Source organism: Myotis yumanensis, unplaced genomic scaffold (assembly GCF_028538775.1).
Source record: "Myotis yumanensis isolate MYYU_CA2020_CCGP unplaced genomic scaffold, mMyoYum1.0.hap1 SCAF_1, whole genome shotgun sequence".
Classification (NCBI taxonomy): Eukaryota; Metazoa; Chordata; class Mammalia; order Chiroptera; family Vespertilionidae; genus Myotis; species Myotis yumanensis.
The window spans coordinates 158955551-158979187 of record NW_027223752.1 but is presented as its reverse complement, the minus strand read 5'-3'; the positions used below and the strand labels follow the sequence as shown (position 1 = coordinate 158979187).

General features: G+C 36.1%; 1 protein-coding gene across 13 annotated transcripts in view; it reads right to left on the bottom strand.

The window, feature by feature from the left end:
* The window catches only part of ZMYND11 (zinc finger MYND-type containing 11), a 146845-nt gene that overhangs the window by 38992 nt on the left and 84216 nt on the right, over nucleotides 1-23637 (bottom strand). For 6 of the 13 annotated variants that reach the window (XM_070390911.1, XM_070390929.1, XM_070390901.1 and 3 more), the window contains 3 exons: nucleotides 18781-18940; nucleotides 12093-12137; nucleotides 9298-9459 (listed from right to left, as the gene is read on the bottom strand). In XM_070390911.1, the coding sequence (XP_070247012.1) occupies nucleotides 9298-9459; nucleotides 12093-12137; nucleotides 18781-18940 (367 nt within the window). Of the gene's footprint in view, nucleotides 1-9297; nucleotides 9460-9913; nucleotides 9975-12092; nucleotides 12138-16883; nucleotides 16899-18780; nucleotides 18941-23637 lie in introns of those variants that run through there. The other 7 variants (XM_070390943.1, XM_070390937.1, XM_070390989.1 and 4 more) reach the window with 5 other exon arrangements.

Here is a 23637-nt window from a genome sequence, read left to right as displayed (position 1 = left end):
GCTTTCTATTTATCTAGATTAAGTTGTAACCATCTTGATATAGAGACTATTATTTCTGTAATCCCTTAGAGTTAAAAATTCTATTAAGATTCTAAACAAGCCACCAAATACATGTATCACAAAGACCAAATACACTACCACCTAAAACATTTCACACTCATATCCAAGCCTTTCTGACCATAACACTGCTAAATTCATCAAAGGAAGACAATGAAGAAGACATGGACATTTTTTTCTTGCTTGCTTGGGTCCAGGTAGTTTTGTAAAGAGACTAGAAAACAATACATAAGATTTTACAGTTTTATAACCCAGATCAACTTTTTAAAAAAAAATATAATTTATTGATTTTTTTACAGAGAGGAAGGGAGAGGGATAGAGAGTTAGAAACATCGATGAGAGAGAAGCATCGATCAGCTGCCTCCTGTACACCCCCTACTGGGGATGGTGCCTGCAACCAAGGTACATGGCCTTGACCGGAATCGAACCCGGGACTCTTCAGTCCCCAGGCCGACGCTCTATCCAGTGAGCCAAACTGGCTAGGGCCAGATCAACTTTTAAAACCCTCTGCATTTATCAATGTTCCCATTACTTTTTCCTCTAATCAAGGTAGTGATAAATAGTAAAACTGCCTTATAAATTACTTGATTTAGACCAAGATCATAAAATTAATTTTCTATTTTGCTAGTACAAAGATGATAATTCAGTTGGCTGTAGAAATTATAAAAATATTTATTGTTCATTCATTTTCAATACTATGATTGCCCACCAGTTAAAAAAAAATACACATCCCCTCAAATATGGCTTCTACTTCTATTTTATTTAAAAATCAAATCTCCATTCCTGATTTGTTAATATGTATCTTGAAGGTAAAGGTACTTACTTTCAAGGTGAAAATATGAATAAATTTCCCACATTAACAAAGGAAGACTGACCAGAAAGTAAGAACAGTTACAGTTTCATAATAAATACATAATAAGGAATTCATGTTCAAAATATTTTCATTTAGCACTTTTTCCTATTTCATTCTGAACATTAAATGGACATTCTCCTGATTTTGGAATTTAAAAAGAACTGTATTGCCTACATAACCAACAGAATGAAAAATGGATTCAGAAGTAAATTTCTATCACCAGTTTCAAGAAATAACTTTCATCAATGACTTTTTCTTTAGCTATCTGAACAAAAGTCATGGTGCAAATGACTCAAAATGTAACTTTACCCAGAACTAAGTTAACATTAGCAAGTCAGTAACATTGATAAGTAGCCACTTGATAAAACTCGAGGTGGCTTTCTAATGGCGATTTAGTCTTGGTTTGGTTTTAGTAGACCAGTTAAATTCCTTCATTTTCAGTTGCCTAATGAGTATACTATAAACCGTGTGAAAAAAATATAGTATCTGGGTCTTAACATCCAATTTAAAGGTTAACTTGAAATGCTTTCTATAGACTTCCTTCTGCATATATATCTTTAAATTATTAAGTTTCCTGTAAAATATATATCTTCATTTCAAATATTTTATTTTTTTCAAATATTTTAAAGAGAAAGTAGTAGGAAATGCTTGAAATAGTTCCAATTAATGTGAAAGTAGCACTAAGGGGCACTCTTCCTAAAATCTCTGCAGATGCCTGATCAGAGAATCAGGTGCTACAAGTTGGGAGACCTTTTGGTTTTGATGTAGGATCAATATATACATTTTTTTAATTATTAATAAAATTTTTCCACATAGATTCTTCTTCATTTCCTTATCTACATTTTCTTATTCCTCCATTTTATTAATGGGCTAGGCTGATCACCAATTTGTATATTAACACAATTTAAAAATTTGTGATACTTAAACTACAAAATGCCATCTGAAATGTGTGTGGGGGGGGGGGAAGGGGGAGGAATATGACTTACATTGACCTATTCATATAAAAGTCACAATAAGTATGTCATAAATGGGATGCAAAGTGAACCAAAGTTTGCTACAGGATATAAAAAAATTGTAATACAAAAATTTTATGTTATAATACTATCTAATAAAGAGGGAATATGCTAATTGACACTCACACCATCACAAAGATGGCGGCACCCACAGCCAATAAGGAGGGAATATGCTAATTGACTACCCCGCCCTCAAAGATGGCAGCGCCCACAGCCAATGAGGGAATATGCTAATTGACTGCCACACTGTCAAAGATGGCGGCGCCCACAACCAATAAGGAGGGAATATACTGACTGCCACGCACTCAAAAATGGCGGCACCCACAGCCACAAGATGGTTGACAGGAGAGGGCAGTGATGGGTGATCAGGACAGCAGGAGGGGACATTTAGGGGTGACCAGGCCAGCAGGGGAGGGCAGTTGGGGGCAATTGGGCCGGCAGGGGAGCAGTTAGGCATCGATCAGGCTGGCAGGCAGAAGCAGTTAGGGGCAATCAGGCAGGCAGGCGAGTGGTTAGGAGCCAGCAGTCCCGGATTCTGAGAGGGATGTCTGACTGCTGGTAATCGGACATCCCCCGAGGGGTCCCAGATTGGAGAAGGTGCAGGCTAGGCTGAGGGACACCCCTCCCCACCAGTGCATGAATTTTGTGCACCGGGCCTCTAGTCCTATCTAATAAAAGAAAAAAAGGGTAATTGACCATACCTTTGCTACGCTTCCCATTGGCTAATCAGGGCGTAATACAAATTAACCGCCAACCAAGATGGCGGCCGGCAGCCACGCAGCTGAAGCGAGCAGGAGGCTTGCTTGCTCCAGTGTTGGAGGAAGCCAAGGTTCCCCACCTGCCGCGGCCCAGCTCTGAGCTCCGAAAGCAACGAAGTTTCAATTATAGAAGCTAAACAAACCCCAGATACCTGCTTTCAGCAGGCCGTGGCTTTAGAGCTGGAGCGAGCAAGAGCCAGCTCTCAGCTCCAGTGACAGCAACAAAGTTTCAATTATAGAAGGTAAATAAATCCCAGAATAAAAAAAGAAAAAAAGAAAAAAAAAGGAGAGGCTGGGAGCTTGAGTCACCGGCCACCCTGAAAACGGCCCTCAGCTCCTCACCCAGACTGGCCAGGCACCCCAGTGGGGATCCCCACCCTGAAAACAGCCATCAGCCCCCACCCTGATCTGGAACACCGTTCAGGGCAAACCAGCTGGCCCCCACCCATGCACCAGGCCTCTATCCTATATAGTAAAAGGGTAATATGCAAACTGACCCTAACAGCAGAAGGATTGGGAATGACTGGTCACTATGACACACACTGACCACCAGGGGACAGACACTCAACGCAGGAGCTGCCCTCTGGTGGTCAGTGCGCTCCCACATGGGGGAGCACTGCTCAGCCACAAGCCAGGCTGATGGCTGCCAGTACAGCGGTGGTGGTGGGAGCCTCTCCTGCCTCCTCAGCAGCACTAAGGATGTCTGACTGCAGCTTAGGTCTGCTCCCCGCTGGCAAGTTGACATCCCCCAAGGGCTGCTGGGCTGCCAGAGCGATGTCTGATTGCCAGCTTAGGCCCAATTCCCCGCGGAGCAGGCCTAAGCCAGACTGCGAGAGGGCACAGGCCAGGCTGAGGGAACCCCTCCCCACACCGAGTGCACAAATTTTTGTGCACTGGGCCTCTAGTATAATATAAAAGCCTAAGATAAAAATCTCTGGATGGATTTCACTAGAGCAATATTCTGTTTTAGAGGCCCAAATATGGAAAAGGAGACAAGTACTGTAAGTCGCTGTGGTCTTCCCATTCTAGCTCTTTCTATGTGCTCACAGTAAAGGCACAAAATACACAAAATTTTGCTCTCTAATGACATATTTTAGTCCACATATAAAATTTTCATATATCTGAACCTAAAGGAGCAGTAATATAAATCTAAGTTATGAAAACAAAAATCATTTATGTAAGAAACATGAACATGTTAAAAGAGGATAGAGGAAACAGGGACCCAGGTTCAAAACACATCTCAAACTTACTAAGTAGGAAAATGCCAATTATTTTGTTTGGCTATATATACAGTTTCTTTTCCTCTAAAGTTAATTTGACTTTTTATGAGGTACCAGATTCAAAGCAAATGCAGCACTATCTGATATTATAGCCATCAACCTGCACTGCCCTGTATTTTTCAGGCACGGCACAGGGTTTGCTGTATAATCTGCTGTGTATATGAGGGAAAGGAGGGGCAGTGCTGATCTATATCCCTCCTTTAGAATTCTTCCAAGTCCTAACTATAGCTTCATAGGGAGAACAAATGCCAGGTCAGTCATGAGGCAGACATTTTGTACCAAAGATGCTTCTCTGGGAGTAGTACAGGCATTTAGAACATGCAGTTCTCAAACAGCACTGTATGATACAATAGGTAGCCATAGCCACATTTGCCAAGTTGAATTCCAATTTCTGGGTCTCACAATAAACATACATAGCTGGAAGTTCGTACTGGACAACACAGATAGAGCATTTCCATCCCCACAGAAAGGTCTCCCAGCAAGTGCTGCTCTAAAAAGCAACATGGTGCTCCAGTCTCAGAGGTGGTCCTCGGGTTTCTTAGAACACATTAACCTGCCTGTATATTAAAAAAATTTCAAGTAGTCATTACTCAAACAGTATCATAATGTTCACCAGCAAGACTGGAGGCCAGCAAACGTGCAGAACATGCACACACATCCCCATATGAATTCGTGTACGTACATGCACACATGTACACTTGAACACACAACAGACATCCATGCATACACAACAAGATGTGCACACATGCCCCCACCCTCCACAAACACACCCATGCTTGCACAGACATGCACCACGAAGGTACACACACACACCAGCTCTACATCCATGCACATGTGTGCTCATACAGACACAACAGACAGACAGACAGACACACACACACACACACACACGTGCACATCGGCTTGTGTACACACCCCAGCCTGTCTTCTATAACCACAGCATCAAAGGATAAAATGACTTTGTAATTTGGAAAATACATTTATGAAAGGAAACAACATTAAAATAATACAGACAGTTGTACCGTATCAAATTAGTAAAAAAAATTGGAAAATACTTTCATGTTGGCATAAATGGGTATAATCTTCTGCAGGATAATTTAGTGATTGTTATCAAAAATTTACATGTGCTTAGTCCTTAAAATTTAAGAATTTCACTTCAATTAATTTATCCTCTGAAGAATAAATTTACTTCTATCTATGAAAGAGATCATACAGAATTACATACGTAGGAGGAAATTTATTTTGTCTCTTTTTAAAAAATACAACTGATTACACTGTGTTTTAAAGATATATTCTTTAGGCAAATAAAATCTCAAAAGCAATTTTCACTTAAAAGTTAATGTTTTCTATTTCCCTCCCTAGAAAATTCATGGCTGTTTCAGGAATATAAAGTTCAAATACATCCAAATGTAATGAGAAGACTGCTCTTCAGAGTGGAAAGTGTGGGATGACTCTGAACATAGCAACATGAATGTCCTCTTTGACAGCTAAGTTTCAGTGTGATGTTACTGATCGGACAGGCCAATGGAAGCAATGTAATAAGCACCAGCGGGGCACTGGTTAAATAAATTATGGCACATTATGGTACTTATATAAAAGATTGGGACATTGCTGAATAGAAACAAACTGATTCCATCTAGCGATGTACATAACACTACATAGAGAAGATACAAATGGGTGAGCTCGGAGGGAGGGGCAGGATGGATATCTGTGAGAACATTCACCTATTATGTGACAACATTTCCAGAAATTTTACTTTTTCTTTAGCCTCTAAATCACTTGAATTTTTTACAACCAAGTTAAAATAAATATTTTAAGTCTCTCCCCCCACCCTTTTTTTTAAAACTAACGACAGTTTCCAGTAACAAGAATGTGAAACAGTGTGGCTCTGAGTGTCAACCCATGAACCTGGAGGTGATGGTTCAATTCCCGGTCAGTGCACATGCCCAGGTTTCCAGCTCAATCCCCAGTAGGAGGCACACAGGAGACAGCTAATCAATGATTCTCTCTCATCAATTATGTTTCTAACTCTCCCTCTCCCTTCCTCTCTCTGAAATCAATAAAAGCATATAAAAACATTTTTTAAAAGTGTGAAAAAGAATATGACTCAAATTTTCTTCAAAGTAAAATGCTAATCTGATATTCATAGGCTATTTTTCAATAACAATCTACTATATCCATAAAGTAACAGCTTAATTTTTTTAGAAAGGCAAACATTCCAAATAAATATCCTGAGTTCTGAAATTCTTGAGATTATGAAAACTGATAGAATTATGTTAAATTGAGAAAAATTCCAACCATTACCCTCTTAAAATATTTCATAGTCAGATATTTAAGATAAAGCTGCTTGAGCTGAAGTAACAATAGTTGATGGCTAAGTAGAGAGAACCTATTCTAAGTGACTTTTTAAAATGAATCCTTACATGTACTCTTATTATTTTTTAAAATTTATTTTCAATTAGAATCGACATGTTCAGTGACTTTTTCAATACTGAGGGGAAGAGATTATGTAAAAATGAATTAGCCTTCTGATCGCCATAATTTATTAGAAATGTTTTAAACTTAAATTTTAGGTAATAAAGGTTGGGGTTCCATCTATTTGCTAAGCCTTCACTGAAATTTTGTTCTGGGCATCTATCTTCAAAATTTCTTATTAGCATACTAGTATCTAATTAGTCTATATTTTCCCAAACATTAAGTAAAAAGAAAAACAGAAAAGACTGTTTTTCTGGTTTAGAACCACAGTTCTTAAATTGCAGTCTCTCAGTTCTCTTAGTCCACGAATATTTCAATCTGGTCAGTCACTCTCATGTTAGATTATAAAAAAATGGCTTCACGTTTTGATGCTTTGTTAAACAACAAAAACCAAGCAAAATATTTTACCTTAAGGATATTTAAAATTCCATTCAAATTTCAAGGCTATTATCACCTCTTCTCCCAGGAAAAGAAGATAACACTAACCTTTTCTTGAAAGTAATAATTAACAATTAAAGTACAATAATTCTAACATAGAAAAAACTACTTCTTTGGAAAGTTTAAAGCTGAAGTTAAAACTCACCACACCCAACCCAGAAAAAGGCCTTTTGAGCCTAACCAACTCACAGTTAGTTTATGAAACGAAAGTGTTAACAATTTCTTGTTGACTCATAGCTTCCTTTTCAGGAAGTGTAATTATACCACAACTAGAGGCCCGATGCACGAAGATTCGTGCAAGATGTGCCTTCCTTCCCCTGGCTGCCAGCACTGCCTTCGCTCTGGCCAGGAGCTGCCGTTCCACCTTCCCACACTGCCCAGAGGCCCAGAGAAGCTGGGGCAATGTGGAATGCCTGCATCGTCACCATGGCGATGATGCGAGCATCCCGTCCCACCTGGCCACTGGCCGCTCGGTGCCTGCATATGCAAATTAACCCACCATCTTTGTTGGGTTGATTTGCATACTCACTCCTGATTGGTGAGTGTTGCGAAGGTATGGTCAATTTGCATCTTTCTCTTTTATTAGGGTAGATGTGAGACTATCTAGACTGACAAAGACAAGTAGAAACCAAGAGGGAAGAAAAGAAAAATAGGATGGGGTAAGCTGAATTCCATTTTGGTTATCATGTTTCTGTGTGAGCCAGTAAAACTCTCTGAAATTTTTTAAAAAAATCATCTAATCAGTAAAGAGTAAAGCAAACACATAGAAAATGGAATCTGACAACTTGATGGTGAATTCTAATGGAAGAAATATTACACATTTTCTTCAGAGGTATAACTGTTCAATTTCCATTCTTCATGTAAGGAATATAAAACACATAATAAAGTTTAACACATCCTTAAAAATCCTAGTGTTACTGTTTAAATTCTTCACTATGAAAAGAAGAACTAAATATTAAATATTAAAAAGCTATAGCTATAAAGACACAGGTATGTCCAGCATTGTACTTCTTAAACTCCTGATTCAGTATTTGGTCAGTGACCCCATCTCTTTTATATTTTTATACTGTAATGCTTTCTGTTCTTAAGATCTCATTATTCTTTACTTACTTTAAATTGTTACCAAAAAACAGGAATTAGTTTATAAAATGCACAAATCAGAATATGAATATTAAATGCAGTTCCCATACCACCAATTACAATAATTTTTTGTAGATACAGAAATTCTTGGGAGACCTCAAAAAGAAGGTAATCTGCAACCTGAGGCTTTATACTAATATATTTCATCCTAGGGATTTATCACTGCTTATGTAGCATTTAGGCATTTTACTACATCATCATCACACATTATTTTTTAATGTTATCTCAATGGTCTCTTGTCTGCCTATGGAATATGCTGGTAGGATGTGGTACACTTAAAGTAATACAAAACCATAGGTACTAGGAAAGACTAGAATGTACACTATCTTTTGCTCATTATACTGGCAGAACATGTTTGGCTGAAAACAAAGAGAAGAAAAATTATGAAGACAAATATATTTTTGGAAGAATAAATGAGTATCTAAGTTACTCCAGTATTACAAAGTATATTCACAAACAACTCAGTAATCTAGGTGATCTGCATAGTTCCAAATAAGTATCTTAATAATTTTAAGTACAAAATAATAGCGGTTACAATCAAGTAATTCATTGCTAGCTAATCACCATCACTGCCACATGTAATGCAGTATTTAGGTATCACACATCACTCGTATACACACACATACCACATCCTGCAACCAACAATCACAGCATGTATACTTTTCAATGGGGAAATAATATGAATGAAAATAACTGTGGAAAGTACCTATTTTACCTGCCAGCCTATTTCATTCTGCTTTAAGTTGGAATGTTTTATATACATACAACTGTCCCATCCATCCACCCTCCGAATGAGTTATAAGCAAGAAAGAAACTAACCCATGACGTGACAAAAAAAAGGGGGGGGGGGGGGGGGAATGTTACATGAATATAAATGAGAAGTAGATACAGAATGTCTCCAACAATGTGCCTTTTTGCTTTGTTTTCTGAGTAGCGAAGAGGACACAATTGAACAGACCTTGGTATGGAAGAGTGTTTCTTAATTCCCAAAGACTATTCATTGAAGGAGTCATACAATCCAGAGGCAAGTGTAAAGTAAGGGAAGAGAGTATATTTTTATATGATTACAACTTTCTAAAATCCAAACCCTGAATATGTCATGTGTTCTGTGATATCCATTTATGAGTGCTCTATGTTTATATATCATCATTTCAGCAGATAACCCCCACCCTCCAGTACTTTATCCATCAACCTGGCACGACCACCTGGGGTATCTTTGTGCAGCTATTGTCAATGAACTCCAACCCTCTGACCAGCACATTAAAGCTCATATAGGTACTCACCCTGCAAACTGGGCACTGCCAGTGACTACTGCTGTCTCTAAGCCTGTACTCATCAGACAAACACTTGGAATGATACACACGAAAACACAGGTCACATATCAACACCTCTCCAGGCAAATGGCATTCAAAACAATACCAGTCATGATTTTCTGTTTCCCAGTCCTACAAAAAATACAAAATAATTTCGTATGACATTTTGTCAATATCTGCAATGACTAAGAACAAAATTGAAACTAAAGTCCATCAGAAGTTAGGCATCATAAACAATTTTAGACATTTTAAAACAAGAGGGAAAAATATCTACAAATTTGCTTCTTTAAATTTTAAATTCTTCCCTAAACAGTATTAATATTCAAAATATCTTAAGGTGATTTGATAGCAAAACCAGTTCAAAAATAAGTCCAAAGCCAATCGTAGTCTAACATTATCTTCAATTTTAAAAACATAATCTATGGAATGATTTCTTCAATAAACTGAATATCCCAAACAAACATCTATACCTTAGTATTTCAAATAAACAAACCTCTGTTTTGTTCTGCTTTCTAGAAAAATATAGTAAGTACTTAATTAGCTCACTGTTGAAACAGAGAAAATAGTAATAAATGGTGATGCTCACTATTCTTATCTTCTCATCCATGGTATTGGATGCTTTATTGAAAATAACCATTAATCAGAATGTCCATGTTCTGATAGGTTGTCAAATTTTCAGGGTCTGTTGAATTTGGAAAAATAAATTGAAAATGTGAAACTAAAGGTTTAATCACATTCTCCAAAGGACATTGCCATAAAAAAACTTAAAAGGAAGTAGGCTTATTTTCTTACTTGGACTATTCCTGGAAATAAAAGAACACAACTGCAGTAGGTTTTCTTCAACATTTTCTTTTTTGTTACACTCTTTTTGTACAGCCAATACCATTTAAACATAAACAGGAAGATGTTATAAGTCCTCTTAATTTAGAATTCATTCTTCATAAATGCCACTCTTAGCTTCTGTCAAAAAATACCTGTTAAGAGTGATGGATTCACTCTCAGCTTTCTTTTGTAGATGTGGTAACTAAGTGAACAATGGTTTAATCCACATTCAGTGTAATCAAGGCCACCGCCAATGATTTCCAAACTTGAATTTCCTCAATTCCAAACTTGGGTTCTGCCATCGTTTGTCTTTTTTATAAATCACTGTCTACACTCTGTTTCTGAAACTGAACGGGTTTCTTATGTCAATTACTCCCCCAATAAATGGGCTTCAAATACAGCACTTGTTTAGCAGGCAGTAACTCCTTTAGCGCCTACGGCTGAAATGTACTAATTACTGCCTGAACATATGACAGGGCTACTATCAACACCTTCAAAAGGGAGGAGAGTCACTAATGTTCCAAAATTCACTTTCAGAGTCATGGCTACACCACACTGGCAAACTCAGCAAAAATGTAAACTTTTCAGTTTACTTTTTGTTCAGAAATCATGGTCTTCATTGACCAAAGCAATAAAGAAAAACATAACCATTTCTAGTTATTTGCTGCAGATAGTTATACTCTGTAAACTTACACTGGAGTAATTTCAGTCAAACTGCTAAACAAATCGTAAGATACTGATGAGACATAAAACAATGATGTGTGCATGGTAGGAAAAATACCTATCTCACCAAGTTTGACATAGAGGCACTGCAGAGACATAATATATGTAGTGCTTGGCTGTACGAAACAATAGTCACTGTGTACCCATTTCACAATGTTCATATGTAAGCTGCTATTTTAATATTTATATCAAAAATCATTGATAAATTAGGTTTCAGTGGAGATAAGATACTTTGCTCTATTCTGAACTAACAGAACTCTTGCCAAGTTTAAAACAAAATATTTCAGAGTATTTTTTCATAAGTTGTTCAGAAACATCTCTTTGAGGCTTATGTTTAACTCGTTATTAACAAAAGAAAGTGCCAACCTTCATCATTTTAAATTTTTTACATTAATTCATCTTCCTGCAGTTCTTAAAATGGTGATTACTAAGTAAATTAAGAGAAAAAAGCAAGAGTATAACTTTGGTGCACAGCTCTAAAGCTCTAGCCTCCCCACTTTACCTCCGACCCTTTTCTATTCCTATTCTCTTCCATCCACCCATAAAATGAGATGAAAATGGATCTTTCCTCATTGGGGTGTTTAACAGCAGACCTAGTTTTCATAGCAATTACAGAAATAAAAATATAATTCAAATGAAATAAAAGTAGAGAAAATTTGGATATACTATTTACATAAAGGCATATGAATAACTCCATTATCAGATATAAGAGGTATGGTCTGGGAACATACCTGTTCATTCTTTTAATCATAGCAATAGCTGTTTAGAATATACAAAACACGCAGAAGTTCAAAAGTTATTACATTCTAAACCCAGGGCACACTTTTCTGAGGTATAAATTATATAAGCATGTTTAAGATAGGCAGAGTTGCCTACAAATTTCTCTTTTAGTAAACAGAATTAATTTACATAGTGCTCTAATAATAATGTATGCCCAAAAGCTAATCCTGCATTTTCCTGGATTTTACCAGATGTCACCAACTACTCTCATACAGCCTGATTAGTAGCATAATATGTGAAAAGCCACTTCAATACTTGAAGAAAAATTTTAAAAAGCAAACCTATTAGCAAAAAATCCCCAACTAGAAGCAAAGTAAAGACAATATGGTGTTAATGAACAATTCTAACAAGAGTTAACTAAACTAGCCTAAAGAAAGATAGAAATGTAGTATTTTTTAAAAGCAGATTTAAAGTAAAATAACAGTGCAAAATTAGTTCACCTTGTTTGGGGTTGCTGTCCTGGAGAAAGGCTGCATACTGTAGGCCTTTCAAAATAAAAACAAAATAATCTTGGTCTCTCTACTATAACTTTGCTCAATATCAGGCAATACACAGAGCTAAAGGGATTTCATAGAGGATCAAACTGTTTATTATTTGCTATATGACTTACATTATTTTGCAGATGATATCAACTGATAATCCATGAATGTACTAATCATGAATAAAAAGACAGTAGCATACAAATTCAAGAGTCATTACTAGTTTAAGAGGAAACTTTTGATACTAACACAAAAGCTACAAATGGACAGAGAAAAATCTTTCTATTTAGAAAGTCATGTGCCAGGAAAGCTATCATAATGTTAGAAAACATTGTAGTAACAAATAAACTCGGTGCCATTATAAATTTCATTAAGACCATGAATGTGTGTCTTTTTTTTTTTTCTGAAACTGATGGACTTTTTAAAGTTGGGAGTGATGAATGTAAACATGGTAAACTCCCTACTTAATTATGGTGTGAAATAGACACAGAATGTCTTCAGAACCTAGTAGAACACATCCCAACATTTAGAAGCAGCCTGCTGCCCTATGTCTCAGTCACCATTTATAGCATTTGATTAAGATTCTGAAGTCAGACTGGCCCAAATCCTGGCTCTAGCACTTACAGGTTGTGTTATCTAGGGCAGAATACTTAGCTTCTCTGTGTATTATTTTCTATCTGTAAAATGAACAAAACAATAATGCCTAGTATATAGATGTTTTCTAAGGATCAATTGAGTTACTATGCTCAGTGAGTTATTAAGATGATCTGCTTGCTATAGTGCACAAAACAGGAATCGACAAGTCACAAAATGATGTGACACTTGTAATTATACATTACGGATTTCTTCAGGACTGTAAGCTCATTATGACAGCTGACTCTCACAACATTTCTGTAAATTAGAGGGACCAAGTAATAGTAAGTCAGTTCAGAGATAACACTGAAGAGAGAGTGTTCATGGGAGAACTGTCTGTAACAAGGGTCTCCTAAACTATAATCCACTCTCATCATATTCAAGAGATTCTAACTTTTAAAGTGATTCCCTATTTATATGCAATGAGCAAATAAATCTTAAATTATCAAATATTTGTTTGATGTGTTTTAACATAAATATGACATAAAATTAATTCTCTATAATTGAAAGTTTAGTTTAATTCTGTTAATTAATTTAGTTAATCACCGAGAGGTAAGAATGTAATGATTAAATATTTACAATAATTTTAAATAAGAATATTACAACACTGCTTAGAGAAAGTGAATTTAGACAGAAGGGAAAAAAGCTCTCAAACACACACACACACACACACACACACACACACTCACTCACGAAGCTGAAAAGAATAAAACAGAATAGCATGACCCAAAATATTCTACTGAATAAAATGGACATTCTGTACCACAGCAATAATAATTTCTAGGTGTAAGTACTAGTTTGAATATACATAGAACCACAGTATAACTGGCTGCTCATTAATTAAAAATCACCAAATACTTAACACTTTACTTAGTAAATAAACAATAATTTATATTTGTCTGAGACAGGTAATGGATCTTTGGAAAAAATGTGTAGTCTGCACATAATTAACATAAATGTAACAAAATATATTTCACTTAAAAAAAAATCAAAGGTATCCCAAGGGGCATCCATCTTTTTATATTTAGGGTATTAAAAACATGATTGATTAATTTATGACAACTATATCTTATAACAAGGAAAATGCAAAGACCTAATTTTTTAAAAAAATCTTACTTCACTATACTATATTTATGAAGTGGGCTGACAGAGTCAAGCTGCTTTGAATTCAGCAGGCTCTCAATATTTTTTTCAAGAACAGAGCAAGGGCACTCCTTGCCATGACTGTTTAATGGTGTGATTTCTGAAGAATAAGACATAAGTCCAATCCTACCTCTTATCAAAAAGATGTGAGCTTAGCTAAGTTTCAATAGGTACACAAGCCACAGTTTCTTCTAGATTGGTCATTCTGAATCAAGATAAGCAGATGATAACAGAGGAAAAAAGTATCTTGCCCCTGAGTAAGTTAAGACTAAATCCATTTACACCCAATATAAGATGTTAATCTTTTCAAGAAACCACAAAATATGTATTTTCATCAATTATGCTTCTTTAAAGGTATCAAAACCTTAAATTAATGAAAATAAAAAGCAAAAATATAGACTGAATTCTACCTTTTCATTTAGGCCTACTTTAAAAGTAGTCTGAGGTCCTGCTTATTGGTGGGACAAGCTTGATTATATGTAAAGTACTCAAACTGAAGCAGAGCATAATAGTCAAGACTATTATGAGCTCATCTTTGCAGTTGCTCTTGCATCTTACAAAACCAAACTGGTAGAAGGCTTCTAACTGAAAATGCAAGCTGTGGTTCCTACAATGATACATTATTCTTGAAGTAGTATGAAGTATGAAAAAAGAAATGAGACCCTGAGTTGGGATTTGGCAGGTTAAATAAAGGGAGTAGTTGTTTCATAGCAAACATTTTTTTAGACTTTTAAATCATCCTCTATACTGGTGACCAAATTATTTAATGTCAGATCAAAAGTATTTGCCAAATAATAGGGTAGAGTCATAGCTTTGTGCCAGGAACCATGAATACATTTGGAAATCATCATATTAATATTAACTGCCTCAAATTCAAAATACATATTTGACATGTAACAATAAATACCTTTATAAGACCGTTCTATCTTTAGTGAGCCCTTAACTCATAAGAAATTGTGTTTATTATAAAAGGAGTTACTAAATACCAAACTTAATTGAGCCCAGCAAATGGTAAAATTCTGCCCAAGAAATGTATTTCTTAAGTTGTTAGACTAAAGGACATTTAATACTGTGATCAAATGTGGATTAAATATAGCCGTTCATGTATATTTATTTCTTTAGAGAAAGCAGATAGTGAAGCAATCTATCAGAACTTGTAATTCTTTTTTAAAAACTAAAAGAAAAAAACCTTGATATATCCAAACATTAAATGGTCAGACATCAGAAAGTTTCCTTCTGTGCCCTGGTCTACTGGCCTTTTACCAATATAATTTCAAAAGTTATGAAAATCATCTCTGAAATAATTATTTGGATCTGATTAGTGAATACTAATAACATACAAATCTGGAAGTCTAAGATGACCACAGAAAATTTACAAGAGGTTTCCAGGTTTAGCAAGTTTATCATTTTAAAAATTGGTTGGTACATACACTTTTCCTTGTTTATTGACTAATATTTAAGCTAATTATTTAAATTGAGAGTGCCTTCATTTTTAATAATTACATTTTTATTCTACTATCTCCAACAAACATATTCAAAATAGCACCATAAAGATGCTTATCTCTTGCCTAATTTTATCAGTTTCTCCAAAAGAACTATCACTTTAATAGGCTGCAAATGGTAGTTGAGACTAGCATTGCAACTTGTCTAAAAAGCACTACAGTCTAAAAGGAATCTCAGTACAGTTAAAGCCATCATCTTTGACCTATGCAAGTGTCTTCCTCTTGAACAGATTATAATCATAACCTGACCTATTATTAGAGTTAAACTTATATCATTGCTGGATTTAATAAAAATAATTTTGCTCAAGCTATGAATATTTTTTTCAACTGAATCAAGTTTTAAAAATACGCACTGTGATGGAGTGGCGGGGGGGGGGGGGGGGAGGTAGCAGAGGTGAAATAAAAATGTGACACCAACAAACTCTTTGCTCAACTACAGTTGAGTGGCATAAAGAAAACCGTACTCTTGCCTACCTGGTCTTTCTTACCATAATTGTGAAACAGAAGACAAGGAGAGTATAGCCTCTTTGCTAATACAAAGTATCTCTTGAGGATGTAACTTGTAGGACTTATCAAGAGAAATTGACTTTTTCCACACCTCTGAGATACTATTTTTAGAGGCTATAGAAGTAAAAGAAGTGCTTTACTACCCATTTTTTCAAATGACAGAACTTCCCTGGCTGAAGAATATTTGCAACTTTGAATTAAAAATGAATAACCAAAACATTCTATACAGCTTACATATACAGACAGATATATATATATATATATAAATATCTACTTGACTTTTTTCTTCTTTTGATATTGAGTCAGAAGTTGACAAGATGAATAATAATGGAAACCTTTCAAATTAACAAGTCAAGTTTTTAGAGGCAACGTATTATATATAAGGTAGAGAAACTATAAAGGAAGGTCCTAGATTCAAATGCCAGCATACAGGGCTGTCACTAGCCCACAGAGTTCCTTTGTGCAAATCTGAAAAGGTGACCCTTCCCTAAGACTGGTTTTGCTAGAATAAGACACGTACCTGCCATAAACTAGAAAACTGCTGAATAAACATACAAGCATATGATGTCTGAGAACTGAGTGTGACTTCCTAAGTTGTATAGTTGACAACTGGCTCCATACATAGTAGCTCACATGCATGGGCCACACAGACCATAAACAAAGAGCTGGCAAGTGTGAGATGATTGTGTTGTGCCAAGTGTGACACAGTAATGTGTCCTTCTAGAGTATACTAGGGCATGACAACTGCAGCACATGACAGCCCCTGGGTAGCCAGGTGGTATACCAGCCACAGTTATGAGATGCAAATATAATTAACCTCATCATTTTATAGTTAAACCTTAAATATAGATCCAGTGACTGTCTATTATACATATAAGACCTTACCTCTTTCTGCTACCTCTGAATTTTTAATATTTGCATATTTTTATAAACTAGGCACAACTTTTATATACTCATTTATACTTACATCATACATGCATACTCAGTATAAAAATGTGAATAAGAACCAACATGAATTAATAAAATCTGTAAACTGGTTGGTTGATTTACATATAAGATTTCATCTAGAAAAAAAGAAAAGGATGGTGCTATAAATATATGCAGTAAGTACATGTAAAAATAAAAAAAGAATATATAACCTAATGCAGTGGTAAGCATAACTCAGTAACTGCTCATTTCATTAAATTGAACATGGAAATTTCAAATTGAAGAGGAAGAATGCATGTGGGAAAAGCAAAAATCTAAAAAGTAAGGAGAATTAAAATCACTTTTTCATTTTTATGAAAAAAATGTACATGATCCACAAACCAAAATCCTGTGGATTAAGTTGTACTTACTACTGGTTAATTACTATATAAATCTCAGAAATTATCAGGATAGCTTTCTATACTAAATCTGTACATTACCAAGTATTTGGGGATTAGAAATTTTATATTAACTGGATTATTCTGAGCATATAATAAGCTATCCATTATCAATGGCCCTCCTGTTAATCCATGATGTAAACAAATATTATTACTATGATTTGACATCTGGAGTTTCTTTACTGGCAACAAAACTGTACTTTTCTATATGAAAGTCAACAGAAAAATTATTCTGATATAAACATTTTTTACTTCAGTTTATAAGAACACTTTCTAGTGTGCAAATGAAATGATACCAGAGAAATTCACCATTTTCTTCTTCTGTGTTTTAGTTGTAGAAAACGTGAATTTTATTTCCTGAAACTTTGAAGGCATAAATTAAACTGACAAAAACAACGTTAAAACTGAACAAGTTTGTAACTTGTAGCTGCCTCTGTGGCCCAGCCCTCCACAGGGATGTGCATGAGTTTACTGCGCAGAGCTGACCACTGAGAAATGTGTTGCTGGCTCACCTGATGTAGAGCCAGAAAGGAAAACACAACTCAAAGGTTTTGGGAAATGTTTCCACAAAGAACCAATTTTAAGATCTTGTGTCATTTTTTATAACGTTAGATTTTAGAGAATTCATGATAGAAACACTCTCAAAATACTTAATTACAAAATCCATTCCTTTCAGAAACTAAAATAACTCATTTCTATTAAATTTGAAACATATTGTCTTAAATGATATTGTTGCAAAAAGTAGACCTTTAAAATCAAGGTGTTAGAAATATCAAAAACAAATGAGGTAGGAAGATAGAAATTTTACACCAAATCAGTCTTTACATAAGAAAAAAATTGTACTTCTTACATGACTCTGAGTATAGAATTATATACTACAAGGAAAAATATTAAAATATAACTTAATAAGAACTAAGTAAAAATATAAAGAAAATTAACTATCTTTCCTATGATTTCTGTCAAGTGCCACAAAACACACTCAAGTCACAGAAATCAACGGAAGACACTAGCCAGAGGCGTCTAACATTTGGAACCTTGTCAGCTGCAAACCCTCCTGAAGCATGGCTCTGGGCTCTGACATCATCCAACCTGAGTAAGGTATGTCCCTGAGAAGCCAGTCTGTTCCGCCCAATCTGTCCAGATGGCATCAACATTATCCTGCACTGAAACCTTTTTTACTAATATTTATTAAAGAAAATATTTAGAAATACCACTAATTGTGTGTATATTAAAAGGATTTTGCTTGTTTTGTTTGAATGTTTCAGATTCAAGGTAAACTACACAGAAAAGGCAGGGTCTTTGTAAAAGTGGGTTTTCTCTTAGTAAAGAAACACAGAGAAAAAGTATCCACCCTACCAATGTAGGTCCTTAATGTTAATAAAAAATGTTAAAGAGAAACATTACTAAACTGCTAAAAATGAGTTTCTAAAGGTTGTATTTAAATAATGTTCAAAAGTTAAAAGTCAGCTTGTCCAAATTTATCAAATAAAACATACTTACAATTTCATCTCCTGGCAACCAATATCCTTCTTGTTCAATACCAGCTTTTGAACCTTTGCAGCCCACAGTGAGAGTTTCGACAATAAGACCATCTTTCACAGCCAAGCTCAGCTGACGGGTGGTCTCTTTTGGATGCATACCGTGGACTCGAGACATGTACCTGAACACAGAGAAAAAACAAACTTAAAAATCTTTTAGTATAAAACATAAAAATGCATAACAATAAGAAAACAGAGATAATTTATTTTATTATTACTTGTACTTATCAGAGCCCTGCTTGAAAGAAGGACAGGAGGAGTCCTGAATACTTAACTCTTTCAATTATCACGGTATTTTAAATCTCAATCTTATTTTTGTATAGTTAGAGGAATATTTGTTCAAAATAATACCAAACCAGCAATATAAATCACTTAACAGATTTTAGTCATACATCCCATGTAGTTTTGGTCTCTGGAGGAATTACCACTAACTTCCACTGTACAGATTCTAAATTTAGAATTTTATAAACTCCAGCCATAAAACTTTAGAATATAAAATGCTTTTATTCAAAACTTAGGAAATTATGCCAAGCAAAACATAGAAATTACATCAGTGGTTCTCAACATCTAAAGAAAACAATGCATGTTGTGATTAATAAAGCAAAAACTAGTCTTCAATAAATTATATTCTGGACTGGATCACTAAAGCGTACAAGCTCTCCTTGCTTTACAGTTACGTGTCATTTTTTAAAATGTAAAAAAAAAGTAATATTTCAAATATACCTCAGACCACAGAGAATAATACTGGAGATACTGGAGATTCCCTTGTATCCACCAATTATACTAAACTCATGTTAACATTCTGACATATTTGCTTCATATCTTTTTTGTGTGTGTATTTTATTTTAAGGAAATAAAATGTTATAGATTCCATTCCCCGGCAATCAAACCCTCTACCAGTAATATACTGGACATCAGAGTCTGTTGGGGATCCAGAAACAAAAACATCATGGCACAAATGAGGCCAGAGAAACATTCCAAGTTGGTAGACCCGGGCAGGGCCAACACCTACACTTCTCAAGAAAATTAAGTAGGACAAGAATTTGTATCAATTTATCGGTCATTTATATATCAGCATTCCACACAAATCATCACTGAAGAACCTTATAAACTCAGAGGACAAATTTCAACAACAAAAAAGCAGTAAGCCCCATCAATGGCAAGCATTCTGTTTGCAGTTTATAGAAAACTAGAGGCCCAGTATACGAAATTTGTGCATGGGGAGGGTCCCTAAGCCTGACCAGCAATCAGGGATGATCAGGGCCTACCGGCTGCCAGCCGGGGCCATCCTTCCGCGGCTGTCGGCTGGGGCCTTCCTTTGTTCCGCGCCGCCCCCTGGTGGTCAGCGTGCCACCCCTCCCTTCCCCCACCCGGTCTCCTGGTCAAACTCCCAAGGGACACTTTGCATATTAGCCTTTTATATATATAGATAACAAAGTGTCTGGTTTCTCTACAAATGCAGTTAACTGAAGGGCTGAGAAGAAAGAGACAAGGAATTATGGTGAACCAAACAGTGGCCCTGACAAACCAGATTTGCAGTAATAACAAATGGGACCAGAAGATGAAGGTGAAGTTAATCCACAAATACTGACTGTCACCTTTGCTAATAGTCAAGGTGATAAATCAAATGTATATTTTGATAAAGATCAACACTAACAAAAATAATCAATTGAAGTTTCGAATGTGGGGAAAGGAACTACCGTGGGGCCTTGACTTACGAGTGTCCCGACTAACGAGTTTTTCGAGATACCAGCCGTCTCTCTGCCGATTTTTTGCTTTGAGTTGCAAGCCAGCTTCAGATACCCCACCGCTAGTTGGCGCAGCGAACGTCACAGTGAACGCCACAACATCAGCCCAGCATCACGTGTCTCACTCGTTCACTTTAAGATTTGACATACGAGTAATTTGAGTTACGAGCTCCCTCACGGAACGAATTAAACTCTTAAGTCAAGGCCCCACTGTAAGCCAAAATGAAAATGTGCTAATATCCTCCCTGTTCACTGTAGGGAGCCAATAGACATTATCATAGGAATTAAGTATACTATACAAACTTATAAAGACAGCCTTTAGAACAAAAATTCAAACCTTCCAAATTATATGAAGAAACCCACAAAAAAACACATTATGTAGTAAAATAAAAACAAAACAAAACAGCAGCATATTAAATATGAGAGGACCAAAACCAAGTAAATTTGTCTTTTTAATAAATACAAATTGGTCAAACTCAATAATTAAAAACATACTGAATCACAAAACAAAAATTTCACCATCTACAAGAGACACACTTATAGTGACAGAAATACTGAAAAAGAATGGGCAAAGGCATATCATAAAAATACAACCCAAATGAAGCAGGGATCAACACTGCAAGTGGGAAAAAATTATTATTATTTTTTAAAAAGGCACGTAGGGCATAGACAGTTTTAAAACAAAACCTGGAATAAATAAAGAGAATACTGACAGGAATATAGGATTATGAGACTTTAATTCACTTCTCTCATTTCACAAAAACATTAAGTGAACAAAATTAAGTATGGATACAGGAGAGCTTTAATTAAGTTTATTAATTAACAAAACAGATCTAGTTGAATTATACTAAAACACCAAAAATATCTTCAATAAATCCAAGAAACAGTCATTAAAACGGTGCATAAAATCAGCCACAAAATGACCTTAATAGATTTCCTAAAGTAATAGACATTTGCTAGTCACCATGAAATAAAACCAGATATTAATAACAAAACTAGAAAACTCACATAAACCATTGAGTCAAAAAGATTTTTTTAAATTACAAAAACAGTAATTAAAACACTAAAGCAGTGCTAGTTAAAGAGCAAAAATTACAGAACTAACCATATTAATCCAAGAGGTCCTTCTTAGGGAAGATTTAGAGATATCATTAGCTAACCTAATCAACAATGAAGAAACAAAGCACAAAAACATAGAACTAAGAAATGTATAACACATCATATATAAAAAGGAAATTTTAAAATACTAGTCATAAGCAACTACTATGTTAAATTCTGTGCAGAAATATGATTTTCTAGGAAAAAATAAATGACCAAAGCTTGCCCACAGAAAAAAATAGAACACTTAAAAAGGACAATTTCCAAAGAAACAGAGGATGTTGACAAAGAGCTTTCACAGAAAAACTCAAGGTAGGAACATATTCACAAGGTAATTCTATCAAACTTTTAATGACCAGACAACTCCAATGTGATTTAAACTCTTCCAATACATAGTAAAGAAGGAAAGCAAGGGATCTAGCATGATAGTGCTAAGAAAAACCCACAAAAAAGGCACAGAAAGAGTCGACCAAGATGGCGGCGTAGGTAAACACCGGAGACCGCTGCCGCAAACAACCATTTCAAAAATACAACTAAAAGACTGAACGGACATCACCCAGAACCACAGGAAGGCTGGCTGAAGAGAGACTCTACAACTAGAAGGAAAGAGAACAGCAAATCGAGGCTCAGAGGCGGCGCAGTGTGGAAAATACAAAGGTACCGAGGTGCGCGCGAAAGCGGGCTGGTGGCTGAGGGCGCGGTTGTCGTTTTCTGTCGGGACTGAGTCTCAGACTCTGGGCTCCAGATCCGGGCGAGTCTCTAGGGACCCAGACTCAAACGGGAGAAGCGGGATTACCCGGCATCAGTTGGAACCTGAGGGCAGCTTTCTCTCCGAGGTTGGCAGCGGCTGCCGGGGTTCTGAGAAGCAGAGCCTCTGGGAACGGGACTGAGCGTGGCCATAACTGCTCCCTCCGCCCGCCCTGTTGATCCCGCCCCGCCCAAAACCTGCGCACAGCCATTTGCTGATCGCCTCAGGCAAAGGCTGGATTAGCGCCTCCCCAGAAGACAGAGTTTTCCGCACAGCTGATTACTATAGCCAGCCGGCCTGAGGGTCAAATCCCCCTAGTGTTAACTACAACAATTAAGGCTTGGCTAGAACAAGACTGCGCACAGAGACCACAAGGGGGTGCACCAAGAAAGCATAAAAGATGCGGAGACAAAAAAACATGACAGAAATGGAGGATATGGAGCTAAGAATCGCAATTTTGAGGGCTTGCCATAAATTTGTGCAGAACCTCACGAAAACTAATGAGACCCTCGATGCTACGATAAAGAAATTAGAAAGTAAGCATACACGGACTGAAATAAAGAATATTATACCCAATAGCAGACCAGAGGAGTATAATAATCAAACCAAAGATTCGACAAAAAACACCCAATTGGAAAAGCAAAATGAAAAAAGAATCCGAAAGTGTGAAGATAGTGTAAGGAGCCTCTGGGACAGCTTTAAGCGGTCTAATATCAGAGTCATTGGAGTGCCAGAAGATGAGAGACAGCAAGATATTGAAAACCTATTTCAAGAAATAATGGCAGAAAACTTCCCCCACCTGGTGAAAGAAATGGACTTACAGGTCCAAGAAGCGCAGAGAACCCCAAACAAAAGGAATCCAAAGAGGACCACACCAAGACACATCATCATTAAAATGCCAAGAGCAAAAGACAAAGAGAAAATCTTAAAAGCAGCAAGAGAAAGAGGCTCAATTACCTACAAGGGAATACCCATACGACTGTCAGCTGATTTCTCAACAGAAACTTTGCAGGCCAGAAGGGAATGGCAAGAAATTTTCAAAGTGCTGAATACCAAGAACCTACAACCAAGATTACTTTATCCAGCAAAGCTATCATTCAGAATTGAAGGTCAGATAAAGAGCTTCACAGATAAGGAAAAGCTAAAGGAGTTCATCACCGCCAAACCAGTATTATATGAAATGCTGAAAGGTATCCTTTAAGAAGAGGAAGAAGAAGAAAAAGGT